The sequence below is a fragment of the Chrysochloris asiatica genome, unplaced genomic scaffold (genome assembly GCF_000296735.1).
Source record: "Chrysochloris asiatica unplaced genomic scaffold, ChrAsi1.0 scaffold00282, whole genome shotgun sequence".
In the NCBI taxonomy this organism is placed as follows: Eukaryota; Metazoa; Chordata; class Mammalia; order Afrosoricida; family Chrysochloridae; genus Chrysochloris; species Chrysochloris asiatica.
The window spans coordinates 2,466,940-2,490,375 of record NW_006408800.1 but is presented as its reverse complement, the minus strand read 5'-3'; the positions used below and the strand labels follow the sequence as shown (position 1 = coordinate 2,490,375).

The following is a 23,436-nucleotide window of genomic DNA, read 5'->3' as shown; positions in this document are numbered from 1 at the left end:
TTTCACACAATCCACAATAAAAATCTTTAAAAGAAAAAAGAGTCTAGCTGGTCAAATTGGTTTCTTGGTGTGGTACTGTGGGTTAATGCACTGGTCTGCAAAGTCAGTTTGAACCTCAAGGTTGGTGACTCAAGTTCACCAGCTGCTGCTTGGAAACCCTATACAGGGTAGCTATGAAGGCATTTTCCAACAACAGCTGGTCAAACTAGTCTCTTCCTTTCCTCTGAGCTCCCTTTTGTTATGCCAGCCGGCATAACAAAGATTCCCATAAATCCTGAAAATGGATCACCATAAAAGCCATATCTCACACTTCCACTCTGTGGGTTAAAGAGTGCATAACATAGAGAACAAGGCAATCTGAATTTTAGCCATAACTACACACACACAAATACAAATTACAGCTGCTGAGAATGACTCCATATGAAAGAAAAGCCTACATGTCCAAAATAAAAGAATCAACAAATGGATAGTAGCATCTCAAAGGGGATAGAAGATGAAACATCTGTGTATGAAAACCAGTGAACCTGTAAAAAGAAGGATGGAAGGATGGAGGGAGAGTTACACAAGTGAGAAAAACCAATCTTAGTGTAATATTTACTAGCCAGTATTTATGAGTGAGCATTAAGTGTGAGGTATTCTCCACGTAAATGTTCTTATTTGTAACAACCCACTGAACAAACAAACGAGGTAAGTAGAATCATCCCTTCTATACAGATGTTGTTATTGTTGTGTGCTATTGTGTCAGTTCAGACTTATAGTGACCCTGTATAGGATTTACAAGGAGCAGGTGGTGAGTCTGAACTGCCTACCTTAGCAATCCAGGGCCTATCCTACAGCGCCACACTGTACAGGAAAAGGTAGAAACATTAACTGCCTCTTCCCACCCAGGAGACAAGCTAGAATGCTAATCAGGTCTTTGAACTTGACCAATCCCCCTGGTTTCTCTCCTGTCCTCAAACAGGTCAGCGTCCTAGCCCTTTCCCGACTCTGACCCCATATAAGCCCGTGTTGTCCTCCATTTGGCGCTCAGAATCTGGAGAAGCTAGCTCCTCTGAGCCAGCTGACTTAATAAAATCTGGAATTCTGCTTCACCTCTCTGAGTGGCCTTGGTTTCTTTGACTATGGATCAAGAGCTGCTGTTACACCCTCAGGCCCAGGTTTGCTGCATCACTCTCAGGCCCAGGGCTGCTGTGATGCTCCCAGGCCCAGAGCTGCTATAATACTCTTAAATGTAAAACTGCTGAAACAACACACCAGGACTCCTACAGATGGCAAACAGGGCCAAGTTCCTTTAGGGCCATCTATGGATGTCATCACGAATGAGGAGACTGACTGAGAGAGACAACAGTAAGCCCAGAGCAGCTCAAGTGATGCAGTTGCTTGTTACCCAAACAGCAACAGGGAGGCAGCTTTGCTATTACCTAAAGCCAAATGGCTCTGGAAGGAGAAATGGAGAATCTAAAACTCAAATTATAAACACTCAATCTCAAGGTCAGACTGAACCACAAGGTCAGTGGTTCAAACTCACCAGCCACTCCTTGAAAACCCTATACAGAGTAGCTATGAGATGGAAACGACTTGATGGCACTTAACAACAACACATAGCAATTGGTTTGCAAAGCCACATTTGAGTCCTCATTTCTGTGACCCTTAAGTGTGTGTGATGCTTAAATTTTATATAGGGTCAGGAAAGAGTTAGGGGTATTCAAGTCAGAATCCTTAGGGTGGGTTTAGCATTTCACTTTCTTAGTTCCTCTGTAATGAGGAGCCCTTGCAACACAATTGCTATACAACCTATATCCCAGAAAACTGGCCATTTAAACCCAACCAGTAAATTAAAGAAATGAGTCCTAGTGCAATGCTGTGGGTTAATGCACTGGACTACAAAGCCAGTTTGAACCACAATATTGGCAGTTCAAGTTCATCAGTCACTGCTCGGAAATCCTGTACAGTGTCGCTATGGATCTGAACCAACTTGACGGCACTTAACAACAACAACAACAAGTAACTAAAAAATATCTGATCATCTGCTCTAATTAATATTTGTCTTAGTTGTATACCATTGTGTCTATTTCAGCTCTAATACTCTATCACAAACAATAGCATAGAGTAGAAGTACCTCATAGAATTTTCAAGCCTGTAGTCCTGGTGTGGTGCTGTGGGTTAATGCACTGAATTGCAAAGTTGCTTTGAACCGCAAGGTCGGTGGTTCGAGCTCACCAGCTGCTCTTCAAAAACCCTATACATGGTCACTGTAGGTTGGAATTGACTCACCGGCACTTAACAGCAACAAATTTTTATGGAGTCATGTGTGGCACTGTGGGTTAATTAATGTACTGGACTGCAAGGTCAGCAGTTCAAGCTCACCAATCACTCCTTCGAAACCCTATGCAGGGTCCCTGAGTCGGAATTGACTCACTGACACTTAACAACAGCAATCTTTATGGGGAAGTCCTGGTGTGGCGATTTAGGATAAACCCCCCACCCCTTGGAAACCTGATACAGGGTCACTATGAGTCGGAATCAACTCAACAGCACTTAAGAACAATCTTTATGGAGGCAGATTGCTAGGTCTTTTCTCCCGCATGGTAGCTGGTGTGTTCAAACCACCAACATTTTGGTTAATAGTCAAGCATTTTAAATACCTAGAAAACCCTATGAGAACAGTTCGACTCTGTCACATTGTGCCACTATGAGTCAAAATCAATCTATGGCACCTAACAATCCCTCAGTGAAATAATAGACAAGTAGGGTTTCCTAGTGTCCTTGCTTCTCTTGTCTCTCAGGGAACAGGCACAAGATCCTGGAATAAATGGGGAAGGGTATGAGTATTTTAGGAAATTGATAGTAACAAAATTTGGTTTCACAATCAATATGCATGAAAAAAATAGAGATTTAATTTTTAAAGTTTTCAAACAGTAACCCAAATGATAACATGGACCTACCAACCTAAACAAAATGGAGTTGGTTTAGATATTAGGTCTTGATAAATGAAGACCCTGAAAATGGGGAAGTTAATTTAAATATTAGCTGAGATGACCTCAGGGTCCTAGAAGGTGAATAGGATGTGCTTAAACCCACCCAGAGAGTTATCTCAGGAACTAAGCACCTTGGATCCTAAAAGGTGGAATGTTTGAGAAGGATTATTGCCTGATTGTTTCCTTTTTCCAAAAGGTAGAATGTTTGAAGAAGTTTACTGCTTTATTGTTTCTTTTTCCAAAAAATACTATCTTGACGTTGAAATAGATTAAGTATACATCCAAATGTAATTTACTCTATATAAAGTGCCTGCTCTTCAGAATGGACAGGACGGTTTTGAGAGATGATTCTCTCCGTCTTCTAGACTGCTGGCTTTCTGCTATTAAAGCTTGGATTGGCTCTCTCCCATCGCTGTGAATGACTACAGTGACTGGTGGCAAACCCTTGTTTCAGTTTGGCAGCACAAGTGGATCAGCAGGAAAGTCTAAGTGTTTCAAGGCACCCCTGCTGGTTTCCCATATCTGTCTTCCTGTTGAGAGCTTGACAGGAACTCTACTGTGACCTCCAGCACCCACTTACATCAAAAGTTAGGAAACAGGATCTTCAAAAGCAAGATCCTATTTCCTAACTGTGTTCCAGAAAATTTAAAAGAATTGAAAATGTTGAGAATTGCTATTTGTTATGTGTACCACAAAACCATGATGTTGTTGTTTTTAGGTGTCATCCAGTAGGCTCCAACTTACAGCAACCCTACATACAACAGAACAAAACACTGCAAAGTCCTGCACTCTCCTCACATCATTGCTGAGTTTAAGTCCATTGTTGTAGCCACTTTGACAATCCATCTTGTTCTTCCTCTTTTTCCATTAAGTCTAACAAAAACACCATCCAGTCCTATAAAATGTTGATTATCACAAAACTTTCTTCAAAGAGCACAGGAAGAAGAGTTTCTTTGATCTTTATATTAATTAAATCCTTTTGAGAAATCATATTGCCCTCTTCTAAGGAGTTCCTTAACATAAAGAGGGTAATAACATTTACCAAGTGGCATCAAACTCCCACATGAGCTAGAGAAAAAGATCCGAGTGTTACAACAGAATCGACCGTTTTGGTGACTAGATTTTTTTGACTATCTTAAAAAACAAGATCCACTTTTTCCCATTTCCAAAACATTGCTGGACCTCATGTAATAACAGCATCTGTACAAATTTTAAAATAAATATGAAAACAGCTAGTTCCCTACATAAAAGTACATATAAAATATTATTGTTCATTCTTGAAAAAAATATCAAAGGCTTACAACCTAAAACCCAGGAAGCTGACAAGTTTTCAACTATCATCAGCCCTTTCATTTTGTTGTTGTTTAAGCATCTAAGCAGGCATCAAGATTACTGAAAATCGTTACTATCTTGGCTCTGGTATAGGCTAAACATACTGGGTTTTCTACTTGCTAAGGACCCCTGCAACACAGTAGGTTAAGCATTTGGACTGCTAATGACAAATCCACCAACTATTCTGCCAGAGACAGAGGAAACTGCCTGCTCCTATAAAGATTTACAGTATCAGAAACCCTAAGCCCAGTTCTTCTCTATCCTACAGGGTCACTAAGAGTCTGAATCAACTCTGATAGCTGTGGGGCTTAATTAAGAAATAAATGTCAAGCTGGCATTTTGCAGAATCCATATTTAACAGTGCCATCACGCAGTCTTTAAAATTTAGTCTTACCTATTCTAATAAAGTGGACTCCTTGTGTGGCACTGTGGGTTAATGCGCCCAACTGCAAAGTTTTTTTGAACTCCAAGGTTGGCAAATCAAGCTCACCAGCTGCTCCTTGGAAACCCTATACTGGGTTGCTATGGCTCAGAACCAACTCAATAGCACTTAACAACAACAATAATATTCTAATTAATTGGGAGTATGATGGTTTCTGGATACGTCCTTGTTGACTGCAAACCACAAGGTTCATGGTTTGAACCCACCTACTGCTCCACAGAAGAAAGATTAGGCTTTCTACTCCTGTAAAGATTTATAGTCTTAGAAAACCTATGTAAGTTAGCTATGAGTCGGAACTGACTTGTTGACACTTAAAAACAACAACAGCAATCTAATAAATAATAAGATAAAAATTACATCTTTGGAGATTTTAATCCATCTACTGTCAAGGTGTCATTCAAGAGGAGAAGCAGAGAGTGCAAAGCTTCCGTCACTTTCCACGGCTTGCTCGCCACCTCAAATTGATCTCTGAGGGTCTCCAGACTGTGCTCAATTATTGTGAGTACCTTCTCAAGCAACTTGCCCTTTTGCCACTGACCAAGCACCTGAGAAATTAGAAAGAAAAATATTATCGTCAATAATGATACATTTTAAACATCGTAATTAGTTAAGAAATATTAACAGACCATTCATGATACACAATACTCAATTTTCATTTTGCATGCAGATTAAAATGTCTATTATAATTGCATTAAGATTTACATCCACTCAGAATTTAAAGATTTTAAATTGAAACAATGTATGGATGTAACTTTTGATTTTGTCCTTATTTTTCATTCTCTGATTATCATACCCAAAAGTGAAAACAACGTAAATTTGTTAAGAAATATATTAATATATTTAAATATGTATTTTAATTAACACATAAATACCATTTTATGTCAAGAATTTAGGGATGATGGCATTAAAAACAATTACTATCACAGAGTATTATCATTTAGCCCAAAATAGATCATTAATGCCCAAACAATATACCAAGGCAAAATGCTTGATGGGCATTTGTTGTTGTCGTTGTTAAAGCGACCTTAGGCACAACAAAATGAAACACTACCCAATCCAGCGCCAACCTCACTGCTTCCACTGTGCCAATCAATTTCATGGGGGGTCTTTCTCTTCTTCGTTGACCTTCCATTTTACCCAGCATGATATCCTTTTCCAGGAACTGGTCCCTCCTAATATGTTCAAAGTATGAAAGATGAAGCCTGGGCATCTTGGCTTCTAAGAAGCATTCTGGCTGTACTTCTTCAAACACAGATTTGTTTGTGCTTTTGGCAGTCCATGGTATTTTTAATATTCTTCTCCAACACCATAACACAAATGCATCAACTTTCTAGAGTCTTCTTTATTCATTGTCCAACTTTCAGTGCATATGAGACTATTGAAAAGTACCAGGCAGTCCTTAGTCCTCAAACTTGCACCTTTGCTCTTGGACACTTTAAAGAGGTCTTGGGCAACAGAGTTGCCTAATGCAATATGTCATTTGAGTTCCTGAATGCTGCTTCCTTGAGTGGTGATGATTGATGTGAGTAAAATGAAGTCTTTGACAACTTAAATTTATTCTTCATTTATCTTCATGCTATTTATTGGTCCAGTTGTGAGGATTTTTGTTTTATTTTATCTTGCGGTGCAATTCATACCAAAGGCTGTTGTCTTTGACCTTTCAGTAAGTATTTTAAGTTCTCTTCACTTTCAACAAGCAAGGTTGTATCACATGCATAATTGCAGGTTGTTAAGGAGCCTTCATCCAATACTGATTCCACATTCATTTAACCAACCTTCTAGGATTATTTGCTCAGCATATAGATTGAATAAATATGGTGAAAGAATTCAACCTTGGTGCACACCTTTCCTGTTTTTAAACCATACAGTGTCCCCCGATTCAGTTTGAACAACTGCCTCTTGGTCTCTATGGGTACAATTAAGAGTTCTGAAATACTCATTATCCTTAATGTTGCCCATAGCTTGTCTTGACCCACACAATTGAAAGTTTTGCATAGTCAATAAAGCACAGGTAAACACCTTTCTGGTACCCGCTGTTATCAGCAAGATCCATCTGACAGCAATCCCTCATTCCAAGTCCTGGTTTGAATCCAGTTTGAATCTCTAGCAGTTCCCTGTAAATGTGCTGTTGCAGCCATTTTTGAATTATCTTTAGCAAAAATTTACTTGCATGTGGTATTAAGGATATCGCCTGATAATTTCCACATTCCATTGGGTCACATCTCTTTGGAATGGGCACAAATATGGATCTTTTCCAAACTGTTGACCATACAACTGTCTTGAAAATATCTTGGCATAGATGAGAAAGTGCCTCCAGTGCTAACATTAGGTTTTTTTGGTTTTGTTTTTTACACTTAAAACATTTAAATATAAATTAAGTTATAACTTAAGTTACAACCAAAAGCAAAAACAAAAAAAAAAGACTCTCAGCAATTAAGAACACAGGACAGCCCAACACGAGGCCATTAAAGTGAGGACATTTTCATTATGGCAACTTAAAACTCATCATGTGCTAATCTGGCTGGTCCCATCGTGCTGCTGCCATCTGGCACTGCATTCTGGCCCTGGGCCCGTCAGCGTCCTTCTCCTAGGCCTCCCTGTGTTGGCGTCAGTTCCACTCACTGGGATTGAACTCCTTCAACTCCACTTGGTCCCTGTCTTCTGTAATTCTCACCTTCTGCAGAGGAGGGAGCAGAGCTTCCAGCTGAAGGAGCTTTTCCTGAGAAAGCCACTGATATTCAGGAAAGGGTACTAAAAATTGTATGATCAGAGTCCGTTTCTCCAGGGGAGCTTTATAGCTGGGCATCTCTTGATTGTGCACAACTTTCAGATCCCCATGCTTTATCACCTCACCTGATTTGGAGGTAATAACCAGGATTTGATCGTCCCGTGTTTTCATCATCTTCATGAAGCCACAAAGGGCTTCAGAAAGTCAAATTTTCATTTTCATGATCAACTCACGGCCTCATCTCTGAAAGATACTGACTTATCCTTCTGACCAAGCACAATTATGACATCACTAGGCTCCAGCTCAGACTTCTGATCACCTTCCCCATGAAGTAGCATCTTTTGCCCATCTTTCATACCTTTTCCGACATGCACCTCGATAATCTTCTTCTCCCAGACCACCTTGGCACCGCTGCAGCTTTCGCACGGGTCTGTGGGGTTCATGCGCTCACCCTGGCCCTTGCACTCGATGTACACGGTCTAGATCTGGGGCTCCATGACTGGCCCAATCTGCTGAATATGGATCTGCATTCACCACCCCTTGCACAGTGGGCAGTTCTCCACAGACCCCTTCTTCCCTCCGACACCTTTGTGTTTCTCACAAATTACTTTTTACTGGAGAACCAATTCCTTTGTGACTCCATTATATAAATCTTCAAGAGTTACAGACAACAGATGTATAACATTCTTTCCTCTTCTCTCCTCGCCATCTGCCCGCCACCATGGAAGAACATGTTGAAGATGTCCACGGGTGACAAGAAGCTGGGGCTGCTCCCCGCCCTAGTCTCAGATGTCCCTTTTCTTTGAATCTGAAAGCACTTCATATACCTAGGATTTGAGTTTAAACAAAGGCAATGTAAACTTCTTGAGGGCAGGGAATTTTGTCGGTTTTGTTCACTACTGTCTTCCCTAGCTTAGAACCATATCTTCTCGCCTTCATCCAGGTTCTTGTCCCAGTGGAACTTGAGTGCCAGCGGGCGATAGGCCGGCTCGATCTCCTCCTCCGAGGTGCTGAACTTCACTCCACGGACATCATAGTCTGGTCTCCTTCACCATCTTGTCCCTGCAGGGCAGACGCGGAGATGCAGCTCAGCTCACCTCCCCATCCCACCCCCCAACCCCCGACATCCCCTCCCCCCACCCCCCGGCCCCTCACCCGTGCCTCAGTCCGCCTCGCTACATTAGTTTTTTTTGAAAGATTTCATTTATACTTAATTTGTATTCCATCAATTCCCAGAACCTCATTGTTTGCCAAATGTCTTCATTGCACCTTGGCCTTCTTCAGTCAGTGATACTGGCTCTTGGTCATATGCTACCTCTAGAAATGGTTGAACACCATTTTTTTGTGGTGTAATGACTCTGTGTATTGCTTCCAACTTCTTTTGATGCTTTCCGAATCATTCAATATTTTTCCTATAGAATCCTTCCATACTATTTAAGCGAGCTCTTCCCTTTTGGTTTTCTAACTCAAAGTCTGCACATTTCTTTATAATAATTGTCCTTGTCTTCTTGAGCTGCCTATTGAAATGTTGTGTGTAGCTCTTTTACCACTTTAATTCTTCCATTTGCTTCAGCATCTCTATGCTGAAGAGCAAGTTTCAGAGTCTCCTCTGACATTCATTTCAATGGCCTTTTCCTTCTTTCTTGTCTTCTTTTGCTTTCTTCCTTTATGTTCACAACTCTTCTGGTCTTGGGTCATCATTGTTTAATTCACCAAATCTGTTCTTGAGATTATTTCTAAATTCAGGTGGGATATGTTCAAGGTCATATTTTGGCTTTTGTGGTCTTGTTTTAATTTGATTCAGCTTTAGCCTGAACTTTCATATGGGCAACTGATGACGTGTTCTACAGTCTGCCCCCGGTCTGGTTTTGTCTGATGATATGGAGCTTTTCGCATCTCTTTCCACAAATGTAGTCAATTTGATTTCTGTGTGTTCCACCTGGTGAGCTCTGTAGGTCTAATCATACTTTATGTTATTTTAAAAAAGGCATTTGCAATGAAAAAGTCATTACTCTTGCAAAGTTCTATCATGTGACATCCAGCATAATTTCTATTGCCAAGGCTATATGTTCCAAAGATTGATCTTTCTTCCCAACCTTTGCATTCCAATTGCCAGTAATTATCAATATATTTTGATTGCATGTTTGATCAATTTCAGACTGAAGAAGTTTATAGAATTCTTCCATTTCATCATCACTGGCTTTAGTGTTCGGTGTGTAGTTTTGAATACTACTTGTCTTCCTTGTAGGTGTATGGATATTATCCTATCACAGATAGAGCTATACTCCAAGACTGATCTTAAAATGTTCTTTTTGATAATGAATTAGTCCCCATTCCACTTTAATTTGTTACCCCAGGCATAGAAAACCATGTCAGATTCATCATGGTCAATACCAGTCCATTTCATCTCACTAATGCCTAGGATGTTGATGTTTCTGAGTTCCATTTCAATTTTGACAACTTCCAGTTTTCTTAGATTCATACTTAATACATTCCATGTTCTGCTTATTAAAGTATGTTCACCTCTGTTTCTCCTTCTTTTGAGTTGTGTCCTATCAGCAAATGAATGTCTTGAAAGCTTTACTTCATTAGCATCATCACCGTCAATTCTACTTTGAAGAGACAGCTCTTCCTTAGTAGTATTTTGAGTGCCTTCCAACCTGAGGGACTTTTCATCTGGAAATACATCTGACAATATTCTGGTGCTCTTCAATATTTTTCAATATTCAATATTGTGGTGCTATCTGACAGTGTTCCACTGCTATATCACACCAGGTAGAACCTCATCAAATGGAATACACAGAAATCAAATTGACTATATCACAATATTTTCAGTGACTAAATATTCAGATTTCTGTCTCTTTGTCTTCTTAGTCTGGAAGTTCAGCTGAAACCTGTCCATCATGGATGCTGCTGCTGGTATTTAAAGTACTGATGGCATAGCTTCCAAACTCACAGCAACAAGCAAGCCACCGCAGTCTGACAAACTGACAGAGGAGTGGTGGTGATAAACATTCATGTTTGCTAAATACTCCTTAATTAATCATGAATGTAAGTTACTTAGATAATGTACAAAGCAAAATACATTGACACAATCATTTTGATGCTGATCACATTAATGTCTTCCCTGGATCATTTTATAGTCAGGTAAATTTAATGCTTGTTGTTGTGTGGTGTCATTGTTGATTACAATAATGTTGTTGTGTGGTATCAAGTTGATTCCAACACTTTGTGACAGAATAAAACTGCCCCATAGGGTTTCCTAGGCTGAAATATCTATGCGAGAAGATTACCAAGGGTATTCTGTCATCGAGTTCATGGCTGGTAGTTTCAAGCTACAAACATTTTGGTTAATAGCCAAGCACTTAACCACTGCTCCATCAGGGCTCCAATTTTAAATGACATAATTTTTAAACAATGTTTCCTTCATTACTTGAGATTACTGGCTTTACAGGGACACATTTTGAGATATGTTCTTTTCAATGAGAAATGTGATGCTTGATAAAGAAAGTGGGACATAACTGTCAGACTTTTTTTTCATTCCTTCTCCAGAACTTCTGCCAAAACATAATGTTTTTAGCTAGCCAGGGCACAGTGAGAACTGCCGAGTAGTAAATACTAGGGGGGTTCTGCAGGTGTTCTGTGGACACTTTGCACCAAAAAGACACTTCTGGTGAGAATTCTTACTTAGTTTTAAATCATAGTAACTGTTGGTGCAGAGTGCTGTTTAATAATGAAGTGAGGGAAAGTTGCATAAGCACTCAAAATGATGCAAGAGCAGTCTTAAAAGAAAATATTTCAGGTGAAATTCTCACCTATCAATAATAGATTATGGTTCTAGAAACCTTTGTGCAGGCAGATATATCTTGAATCCAGTCTTCCAGCTGACCAAGATGGACTTTGTGGCCAAGTGAATACTGAAGGCCTTATGAGTTGCAACCTGGTGTTGTGCATGTGGTAGAAATTGTACACAATCAGGATGTGGTCATTCTAAAGTCTTTCCTGGGAAGGACATATAATCCCACAATAGAAATATAAGGGATAACATGAATGGTTTTAGACATACTTAGAACGATGCACATTAGGTAAAAATAGCTTTCATATTGCATAATACCTGTTTATAGACTTGGGGCCAGCTGACCACATGGACAAGATAGTCTTTGGCTTCTGACCACTTGGAATCACAGTCTCCAGGGTGACTCTCTCCATCAGTTCCATCCTCTGACGTGTTGAATAAGACTGAACATACCATAGACTCAAGTGACTTGTCTGTGGGAACCTGGGAACAGTGTGGAAAACATGCACAAGTAATTCCTTTTTTCTAGAATGGTTCTCTTCAAAGAATGATTCCATAATCTTACAAAACTAAGTGCTATTTGGGTGAAAAAGTCACAGGATGATGGATCAGAAGTGTTACTTGTAGGGTCTATGTAAATTACCTTGAAGAGAGGAAGAAAATTAATTGTATTTTTCAGGATAGTTCAGAATCCATGGGAGAAGTTGCTTCACCAAGGTCAGTGACTAGGGAAGTGTATCATGTATTGTTCTTCCTCACACTTGTGCCGAATGTAAACACAGATGGCTTGGTTGAATTGATACTTTGTGCTAACAAAGTTACTTTGCCTAAAACTTTTTTTTTTAACTATCAGAAATCGGTGAAATTGGGAGTTTTTAAAATCAAGTTTGAGGTCACAATTTCAAGTTCTCCAGGAGGTGGGTGGTTAATTAAATTGTGTTAAGGTGGTTAGATGTGAGTTAAGAAGCAAAAAACTGTTTCTAACCCAGCCAAGTATGGCTCCTGTCTGCTAGAAGAGTTCCTTTTCTGATGTCACACCATCACTTGAGTCAGCAGGCTGTGCATGGACAGCAGACCAGCAGTCTACACCTCAAACTAATACTGCAGGTCAGCACAGCGTCTGAGAGAGAAAATGAGATCCCCAGGACACCATATTAGAGATAGGACAGGAGAGATGGGGAACCTCAAGTCCAAGATTCAAATGCAGCTGTCTAAACAAAAACAGAGATTGCATTTAGATGGGAAGACACTATCATCAAATCTTAGGCAGTGGGTTCCTTTGTGAGCAAAGGAACTAGTATCTGTCCTGTTCTCTGCTCTAAATGTGGGCTGAGTCCTCTAACAGGAGAACATGACTCCTCTCCAAATATTCAGGAGCTCAACCCTGAACAAGGAATTGCATCAGAAATACTCCTGCCTTGGAGTTAAGGATTAGAGAAGGTGTTTATGGAAAGGGAGACAAATGCGTCACCTTGGATTCTGTGCCATCCAAGTCAAAAGTGCACTAAAAGAAAACTGTACAGATAACATTCCTTCCAGGGTGCCTAGGATAGCAGCAAGGCCAGGTCTTGAGAGGTCATTTTGGCCAACAGTCTTATTATATACAGTTTGGAAAGTGAAGCTCAAATGTGCTTAGGCTAGTTGTTCTCTAGAATCTTCCCCTACTAATGACAATTGTCTGTCTGCCTGGAAAGACATGGCTGGAGTCTTCCACACTCCTGCTACTGCCACATCTTCCTATCCCAAAGATGTTTGTTGTTGTTGTTGTTATGTGCCATCGAGTCGGTTCCGACCCATAGCGACCCTGTATAGGGTTTCCGAGGGTGTATATCTTTACGGGAGTAGAAAGCCTCATCTTTCTCCCGCGGAGCAGCTGGTAGTTTCGAACCGCTGACCTTAAGGTTCGCAGCCCGATTCGTAACCACTACGCTACCTTCAGATATATTGATGCTAGTGTTCAGGTGCTCACCCTCTCACCTGACCTGCCGTCTTCCACTGCTAGTTCCAAGTACAATAAATCGCCCTACTACTTCCAAACTGCCTTTTGATACTGGTAGAAAATGCACACAATACAGGAAAAATAACAGCAAGGATCGGCTTTGTCCAAGAAGCTTAGATTTTAATGTAGAACTCTTATTTTCTGTCACCCTTTCCCAATGCCACCGCCAACCCGGTATCAATCTAGATTCTCTGTCAGTGACAAATTAAACATGAGTACCTCCATTAGCTGAGCTGAATAATTTAGGATTCGTGCTGAGTGAAGATCATCAAAACCAAATAGAGATTTCAGGTCAGACTTCACCATCTGTGGATTCCACACTATATCCTTCAGGGACAGATTGTATCCTGACTCTGCAAAATTAGAGGATGTTTTATACTGACAGTTGTTTTAATATTTTGGAATGTTAAAAATCATTGAGAGAAAAAGCCATCTTTATTTTTACAAGAAAAGTCAATGAAAACCAGATACCATTTGAGCTATTACAGGGAAAGAGAACGGAAGCTAACACTATTGAAAAGATGGTGACATGGTTCATACTCACTAGCATACATGATTGCAAAATTTCTAAAATATAATTTGATAATATATTTCAAAAGTCTTATAAATGTCAAATAATTGGACCATCTATGAATCTATATCAAGCAGCAATGAGATACATTAAAAATTAACATCTGTAGTTGTTAGGTGCTATCAAGTCAGTTCTGGCTCACACATACAATATAACAGAACACTGTGTGCTTCTATGCCATCCTCATAATCATTGCTGTTTAAATTCAGTGTTGCAGACACTCTGTCAATCCATCTCATTGAAGTTCTTCCTCATTTTCACTGAACCTCTGTTTTATTGAATATGATGTCCTTCTCCAGGGACTGGTCCCTTCTGATAACATCTCCAAAGGATGTAAAACAACACCTCACCATCCTCACTAAGAAGCATTCTGGTTGTATTTCTTTCAAGACAGTTTTGCTTGTTCTTCTGGCAGACTACAATATATTCAATATTCCTTGCCAACGCCATAATTCAAATGTATCAATTCTTTTGCCTTCTTTATTCATTGTTCAACTTCTACCTGCATATAAGGTAACTGAAAATATCATAGCTTAGGTCAGGCACATCTTAGTCCTTCAAGTGATATCTTTACTTTTGAACACTTTGAAGAGGTGTCTTGCCACAGATTCACCCAATGCAATTCATCATTTGATTTCCTGACTGTTACTTCTATGGGAATTGATTGTGGATCTAAGTATAATAAATTCACTGACAACTTCAATATTTTCTCCATTTATCATAATGTTGCTTATTAGACTAGCTATTAGGATTTTTGTTTTATGTTGAGGTATAATCCAATAGATAAGACTGTATGTAGTCTTTGATCTTCATCAATAAGTGCTTCAAGTCCTCTTTGCTGCCAGCAAGTAAAGTTATGTCATCTGCATAATGTGGGTTGTTAGACTTCCTCTAATCCTTATACTGTGTTTTTCTTCAGGTTAATCCTTATACTGTGTTCTTCTTCAGGTAACTCTGGCTTCTTGGATAATTTGCTAAACATACAGACTGAGTAATTATGGTAAAATGATACAACCCTGACATATATATTTCCTTATTTACTGTCTCTTGGTCTATGTACCAGTTCTACATGAACACACTAAAGATGGGATAACCATTCTATTATTATCCATAATTTCTTATGATCCACACTGTCAAATGCCTTTGCCTAATCAATAAAATATACATAAACATCTATCTGGTATTCTCTGCTTTCAGCCAATGTCTATCAAATGTTAGCAATAATATCTCTCAAGCCACATCCTCTTTTGAATCTGGCTCAAATTTCTGGCAGTTTCCTTTTGGTGTACTGTTGCATCCAGTTTTTAATAATCTTCACCAAAATTTTACTTGTGTGTGATACTAATGATCTTAATTGATAATTTCTACTTTCTGTTGAATCACCTTTCTTTTGAATGGGCACAAATTAAGACTTCTTCTGGTCAGTTGGCCAGGTAGCTGTCTTTCAAATGTCTTTGCAGAGGTGAGTGAACCTTTCCAGTGATGCATCTGTTTGTTGAAGCAGTTCAGATGGTATTCTATCAATTCCTGGAGCCTTGTTTTTCATCATTGCCTTCAGTGAGCTTGGACTTCTTCCTTTCATATTATTAGTTCTTGATTATATGCTACTTCTTGCAATGGTTGAGCATCACCATGAAATGCCAAGCATGTTCTTCCCTTTTGGTTTTTTAACCAGTTCACTATAACGTTGTATTTTGACTTCTTAAGCTATTTTTCAAAATCTTCTACTCAGCTCTACTAACTCATCATTTGTTTCATTCATTTTAGCTACTCTATGGTAAAAAGAATGTTTGAATCTCTTCTAACTTCCAGTTTGGTGTTTTGTTCTGTGTTTTATTTTATCTTTCTTTTTTCATGACCTTTTTGCTTTCCTTATATATGATGTCCTTAACATCATCCCACAGTTTATACGGTCTTTGGTCGTTAGTGTTCAATGCTTCAAATAGATTCTTCAGATGCTCCCTAAATTCATGTAGATTATATGCAAGGTTGTACTTGGGCTCTTGTGGATTTTTTTCTGTTTCTTCAGCTTCAACTTGAATTTTCCTGTGAGTGATTGATAGTCTATACCACAGTAGGGCCCAATCTTGTTCTGACTTGTTACACCAATGTAGTTGATTTAATACTTACCATAGGTGATCCTAATGACATCTGAAATACGGGTTACATAGTTTCTAGTATATCAGCCATACACAAGCTTCCACAGTACAACAATCTTACAGACTAGTGGTGGAAAATGAATACAAAGTGATGTTATTGCATTCATTTTATAATGGTTAAATACTGAAACCAGGTAAGCAAGAAAAATGATAACATATGGCAAATTTATAACAAATGGCATCTTTATAACTCTGGAGTCTTTAAAGCCATATTTCCAAAGGTTATATAGTGTCAGAGGAAAATGTCCCACTACAAGAAGAATTTATGAAACAAAACTCTTAAACTACTCAATTAATTCAACAACTTCATTTAAAAGAAGCTCAGCCAAAATACAAATCCAAAACCTCCAATGTTTCATGAAATAGCTAAAGAATATAACCTAGCATCTTAAACGTAAATTCTAAGGTGAACCTTCATCTGAAACTCAGCAACTAGATTGTTTCAGACTGTGATTCACAACTATAAGTTCCTATAGTTGGCCAGCACTGTAAAACCATTTTCACATGCATAGTCTTATGTGATCCTTAAATTAACACTCCAAAATGTATAGAAAAATTATAATCATGCCATTTACTAAGAAGAACCAAGTTATAGTGGACTTCAGGAATGTATTGAAGATTGGGATGAAAAGAGGGCTCCTGATTTCCAGCCTCATTTTCTTCGGCATGAGAGGAAAAAAAAAAAAATGACTGTAACATTTAAAATAGCATTTACTATATCGAGATGGATGGATGGGTGGGTGGGTGGATGATGGATGCACAGATGAATGGATGGATGGATTCCATTTACAACTGCTCTCTCCCTGTATTTCTGTCACAGAGATATATATGAAGAAAAGGAGAGAAAGAGGGAATTTATTGGAATTGTTTCTGGTAATCTGGTCATTTGAAAGTTCAGGAAATAATATCATGAGGCAAGAAAAAAGTTAGATCATTCTATTCCATCCTCTGTGGAAAAACATCTTATTCAAGTCCACATCAATCTGTGTCTTTTCCCTCTGATAGGTGTTCGAGTACTGGTGGAGTGATGTAGGATAAGTACTGGACTACTACCCACAATTTTGGTGGCTCAAACCCACCAACCCCACCTATGAAACTCTACTGTTATTGTTGTTAAGTGTCACTACATTGATTCCAACTCATATGGCTGCTGTATCAGGTTCCCAAGACTGAAATCTTCACAGGAGCCGAAAGCCTCATCTTTTTTTCTCATAGAGCAGCTGATGGGCTCTGACAGTGGACTTTGTGGTTCACAGTCCAGTGTGTATCATACAGGGTCACCATTTGTTGGAACAGACTCAATGGCACTTAGCAACATCAGTTGTTGTTGTTGTTAAGTGCTGTTGAGTTGGTTCCGACCCATAGCTACCCTGTACAGAGTTTCCAAGGCTGTAAATCTTTACAGGAGCAGATAGCCTCATCTTTCTCCCACAGAACATCTGGTAGTTTCGAACTGCTGACCTTAAGGTTCACAGTCCGATTTGTAACCACTATACTACCAGAGTTCATCAGTAGATGTTCAGAAATAGGCTTAACATTAGAGAAAATCAAGTCAAAAAATGTTAAAGTCAGTTTCTTTGTGAATTAAACTATTGTTTCTTTTGCACAAAAATGGTAGAAAGACAAATTTTGTTTTAATGTAAATTTGCAGCCTGTTCTTATCATCTCTTAACATTGATTTTTCTTTGTATTTAATATTTTTCAACAATTTTTTAAATTGACAAAATACATTTGAAAGCAATTTGGTTGGGGGGGTGGGGCAAAGAGGATAGCATTTATCTTAATTGGGGCTTATATTAGTGTTCCCTGTCATCAAAATAAGGAGCTCTGGTAGCCTAGTGGTTACAAATCAGGCTGCTAATCTCAAGTTTGAAACTACCAGCTGTTATGTGGGAGAAAGATGAGGCTTTCTGCTCCGGTAAAGATTTACAGCTTTGGAAACCCTATGCAGGGTTGCTATGAGTTGGGACTGACTCCACAGCACATAATCACCATCACCATCATCAAATTGATTGCAAATGTTTATCTGTAAAAGACCATTCTTAGGTCATGAGTCATAAAAAACAGTGGTGTCATTTGCTAACTAAGAATGTTTGCTTAACTCTTTGTCTCTACATTTTGAGATCTAAAGAAAGTCATGACTCTTATTCATCTTTGAATTCTTGGGCAGCACATCACTTGGCACACCGAAGGTGTTTAATAACATTATTATTAATATTATGGTACAAATATATATAGCAAAACATTTCATTTCAACATTTTTATATAGACAATTCAGTGACATTTATGTACAGGCATCATGTTGTGCAAACATCATCACATTATTTGATAATTTAATTAGATCATTACTTTGAACAACATTTAAGCTCTATGTCAATTGCCAAAAAAAAAAGTTAAACAGTAAAGCATTTTAAATCTGGCAATAACCATAAGTTACCCTTAGCAGTGACTGCTACTCCATGTTCCTGAAGAAATATGAGTGTGGAAATGGTCACATTCAATATAGACTCAGAACCCTTCGAGAATGTGTGGTTGAGTGGCAGCCAATCTAAATCTTCTAGGGATATTAAGGAACTAGAACCAAAACAAAACCAAAAAAAAGGCAGTATGAGCTAATAGAAACAAAACAATTTAGCATCAATTGCAGAATTATTTATATTCTACCTACTGAATTCTCAGCATTGTGCAGGGTATAGTTGGACCATTTATATACCTCTCTGCTTGTGAGGGTTGCTATGAGTCATAACCGACTTGATGACATTTAACAACAACAACAACATGCTTGTTAGGGCTTTAAATGCAAACCAAACCCACTGGACAAGGGACTAAACATAAGAGTAAGAAGCTTCCAAAAACATTTTCCAGAAAAGTGGCAGGATACACGATCAGATTCCTCTACATTAATAAAAAGAGCTCTGTGAAGGAAATCAGGGGGTGGAAATACAATTTACGAAAGCCACCCAAAAGCAAAACTTAGAATAAATCTGCTCTTCCGGTTCTGGCAGTGGCAGAGACAGAGCCAAGTAGGAAAGGCTCCATGGGCGAGGGATTGAAAACCCAGAGAAGCTCTGGATCTAGCATAGGTTCAGGGTGTCAGTTTCCCACACATGCAAGTGGAAAAATCACGGTATAAAGGAAAATACTGGGATTTAGGAATTGCTTGAGACGGGACTCCCTCTGAGACCACCTCAACCAGGCAGAGTTCAGAGGGCGGGGCTACAGTCACCTGCAAAGGGAACTGACACTAAAAGCAGCACAGTGACATTTGCAAAATCACGTGGGAGGGGATTCTACACATTTTTTCCTCCTCTTCCCTGTTGCACCTTCTTTGCCCATCATGGATGCCTTCAGGTGAGTGGATGTGCACCCCCAAAAAAAGTTCAGCACTGAACCCACGGTTTTCCCATGGCACAGAGAGAAAGAGCTTGGTGGCTATCTAGCAAGAAAAAAGCAGGCCTATTAGGCCTGATGGACAAACCATATGAACAATCTGTAAAACCCCAACATAAAAGGATGTAACTATCTCGAGAATTAGCCTGTGCACATGCAGATACTTAACTAACCTTCAGAAACAAAAATAGTAGACAATCTTTCTCCCGTTAACTTCTCATTATCTACCTACACACCTCCACCCACCCCCACCCACTACTGGAGGCTTCTATGGTGCACACACACTGCCTGTGTAGAATGGCGACTGGACAGTTGGCCACAGTTTTATTTTTGTTTCAAAGTGGTGATTTTCATCTCTGCTTTTATATTACTTCTGCTTTTGGTCCTTTTGATCACACATTTTTCCTGGCTGTGGAAGCTTTTTCTAGCTATGTTACCCAAGAAGAGACAGCAATTGTGGCCATATAGCCAAGATACAAATATACCCCATAATATTCCACCATTGAGACAAGAGCTAATAACAGTTGCTAAGCATTACATGTGAAAAGGGAATCCTATCTCCCGATCATATCCACCAGAAGACACCCAGTAAGCTTAATAACACAACAACAAACATCCATTTAAGCATTAAAAACCCACATAACTACTGGAAATGACCAAAAAAAAACCACAATAAAAGATCTCAACACATATCCAAGAACAGAAAAGAGTAACTGAGACAAAGTCTCCCCAGAAGAGGAAAAACAAGGTTTGGATTTTCCTGAGAAGGAATTCAGAAGAATGATATGGAAACAAATCCAAATGCTCCAAAAAGGGGTAGAGGAAAACAAGGAAGAAGTCAGGAAAGTACTACAAGAGCAATCAAACAAGATTAATACAGCATGGGAAACAATTCAAAACCTTCAAAAAGAGGTACGGATGATTAATAATAAAATATCAGAAACAGACAATACAATGAAAGGGGAAAGGAGCAGAATTGAAGAGATGGAATCCAGAATCAGTGAACTAGAAGATAAATCTCTCAATACTGCTAAGATAAAAGAGCAAACAGAAAAAAAGGATTTAAAAATATGAAAAGAGTCTAAGATTCATGCTGGATAACATGAAGAGGAACAACTTAAGAATTATTGACATTCTGGAACAGGAAAAACCAGAGAAGTCCACAGAGGAGATAGCTGAAGAGCTTCTGGAAATAAATTACCCTAACATCTTGAAAAATGAGAAGATAAACATTCAAGAAGCCAAAAATACCCCAGGAAGGATAGACCCCAAAAGTCACCAAGACATATAATAAGCAAGCTCTACAAAATCAAAGACAAGGACAGACTCTGAAAAGCAGCAAGGTAAAAGAGAAGTGTTACTTACAAAGGCAAGCAAATCAGAATAAGCTCTGACTTCTCGGCAGAAACCATGCAGGCAAGAAGGCAATGGGAGACATATACAAATTTGTAAAAGAAAAAAACTGCCAACCAAGAATCATCTATCCAGCAAAACTATCAATCAAATACAATGGTGCAATCAAAACATTCCAGGATAAACAGAAGCTAAGAGATTTAGTCAAAGCCAATCCAGCACTTCAAAACATCCTAAAGGGAGTTCTTTGGACTGAAAACCAACAAGAACAGAAAACAACTAGAGATTGATAGGCGTGGCAACACCACCTGAAACTCAGACAATGGACAGCAGAGTCCAGAACAGAAAAAAACTACAACAACGAATTCAAAGGAGCTGGGAGGTAAACCAAAGGTCAAAATAATATCAATGTCAAAGAAGGGGAAAATGTAGGAACAGAGATCCAGTTGGTGAGGATGTCAGGTAGATTACAGGATACAATACAGTCTCTTAAATGGAGAGAAAAGTAATAGACTATAAGGTAACCCCAAAGAAAGTAAATACTTCACAACTTACCATGAAAATAAACTTCAAAGCAGAACAAGCAAACATGAAAACTAAGAAGAAACCTACAAGAAATAGTACAAAAAAACCACAAACTCAGCACAAGTAGGCATAACAAAGGAACGAACAGCACTACCAAAAAATTAACATAATGGCAGCAATTAATTCATACCTATTGATAATTACATTGTATATCAATGGATTGAATGAACCAGTGAAGAGACAGAGAGTGGCAGATTGGATAAGAAAACAAGACCCTTCAAAATGCTGCCTGCAAGAGATACACCTTACACACAAAGACAAAAACAGACTAAGAGTTAAAGGATGGAAAAGAGTATACTAAGCTAACTACAACAATAAACAAGCAAGAGTGGCAATTTTAATCTCTGATAAAGTAAACTTTAAGACAAAAACCAGCATAAGAGATAAGGAAGGACACTATCTCATAATCAAAGGGCCAATTGAGCAAGGTGACATAACCATAATAAATAACTATGCTCCCAATGAAAAATCACCAAGATACATGAAGCAAACCTTACTAGAATTGAAGAAATAGATAAATCTACTATTATAGTGGGAGATTTTAATATGCCACCTTCGAAAAGGGATAGAACAAGTAGAAAGAAACTCAACAAAGTTATAAAGGAACTAAACAGCACAATCAACCAACTTGACCTCATAGACGTGTACAGAGCATTCAACCCAGCATCAGCACAATACACTTTCATCTACAGTGCACATGGAACATTCTCCAGAATTGACCATGTGTTAGGTAAAAAAGCAAGGCTCCATAAATTTACAAACATCAAAATACTACAAAGCATCTTTCAGACCACAATACTAAAAAACTAGAAATCAACAAGAAGACTAAGGAAATAAAATCGAATAAATGGAAACTGAATAACACCATGCTGAAAAGTGACTGTGTAAAAGAAATTAAACATGAATTCATAAAGTTCCAAGTAACAAACAAGAATGAAAACAACATTCCAAAATCTTTGTGACGCGGCTAAAGCAGTGCTGAGAGGACAATTTATTGTGAGAAATGCACACATCCAAAAAGAAGAAAGAACCAAAACTAGCACATTAACACAGCATCTCCAACAATTAGAAACTGACAAACAGAGGGAACCTACAGTCACCAAAAGAAAAGAAATAATAAAGATAAGAGCAGAAATAAATGAGGTGGAAAACAGAAAAACTATAGAAAGAATCAACAAGAAAAGAAGCATTGACAGGATTAATAAAATTGACACACCATTGGCAAACCTTACAAAAGAAAAGCAGGAGAAAACACAAATAACTCACATAAGAAACCACATGGGCTATGTCACAACGGAAACAAACGAAATCAAAAGGATAATAGCAGAATACTATGAAGAGTTGTATTCCAACAAATTCGAAAGCTTAGAAGTGATAAGTACATTTTTTAGAAAAACACAACCTACCAAAACTTATACAGTGTAAAGTAGAAAACTTGAACAGACACACAACAAAAGAAGAAATTGAGCAGGTCATCAAAGAACTGCCAACCAAAAGATGTCCAGGTCCAGATGGCTTCACTGGTGAGTTCTACCAAACATCCAGGGAAGAGTTGTCACCAATTCTACTCAAATGATTCCAGAATATAGAAGAGGATAGAAAAATTCCTAACACTTTTTATGAAGCAAGTATAACCCTCATACGAAAACCAGGGAAGGACATCACTAAGAAAGAAAATTACAGAACAATATCCCTCATGAATATAGACGCAAAATTTCTCAACAAAATCCTAGCCAATAGAATTCAGCACTACATCAAAAAAATAATATATCATGACAGTGGGTTTCATAAAAGGGATGCAAGGATGTTTCAACATTAGAAAAACAATCAATGCAATCCACCATATAAATAAGACACAGGAAAAGAACCACATGATCATATCGATTGATGCAGAAAAGACATTTAACAAAATCCAACATCCATTCCTGATAAAAATACTTAACAAAGTAGGAATTGAAAGGGAAATTCTCAACATACTCAAGAGCATATATACAAAACCAACAGCCTACATCATTCTCAATGGAGAGAAACTGAAAGCCTTCCCTCTGTGAACGGGAACCAGATGAGGATGCCTATTGTCACCACTCCTATTCAATATTTTTT

General features: G+C 38.6%; 1 protein-coding gene and 1 pseudogene across 1 annotated transcript in view; both read right to left on the bottom strand.

The window, feature by feature from the left end:
* Positions 1–23,436, bottom strand: part of LOC102815532 (ATP-binding cassette sub-family A member 13-like) — an 857,870-nt gene that overhangs the window by 704,266 nt on the left and 130,168 nt on the right. Inside the window, exons 7-10 of the mRNA XM_006874535.1 lie at positions 18,443–18,579; positions 13,495–13,622; positions 11,595–11,759; positions 5,110–5,297 (exon numbers count right to left, since the gene is read on the bottom strand). Of these exons, the coding sequence (XP_006874597.1) occupies positions 5,110–5,297; positions 11,595–11,759; positions 13,495–13,622; positions 18,443–18,579 (618 nt within the window). The remainder of the gene's footprint in view (positions 1–5,109; positions 5,298–11,594; positions 11,760–13,494; positions 13,623–18,442; positions 18,580–23,436) is intronic.
* On the bottom strand, positions 7,265–9,056 carry LOC102841944 (annotated as a pseudogene).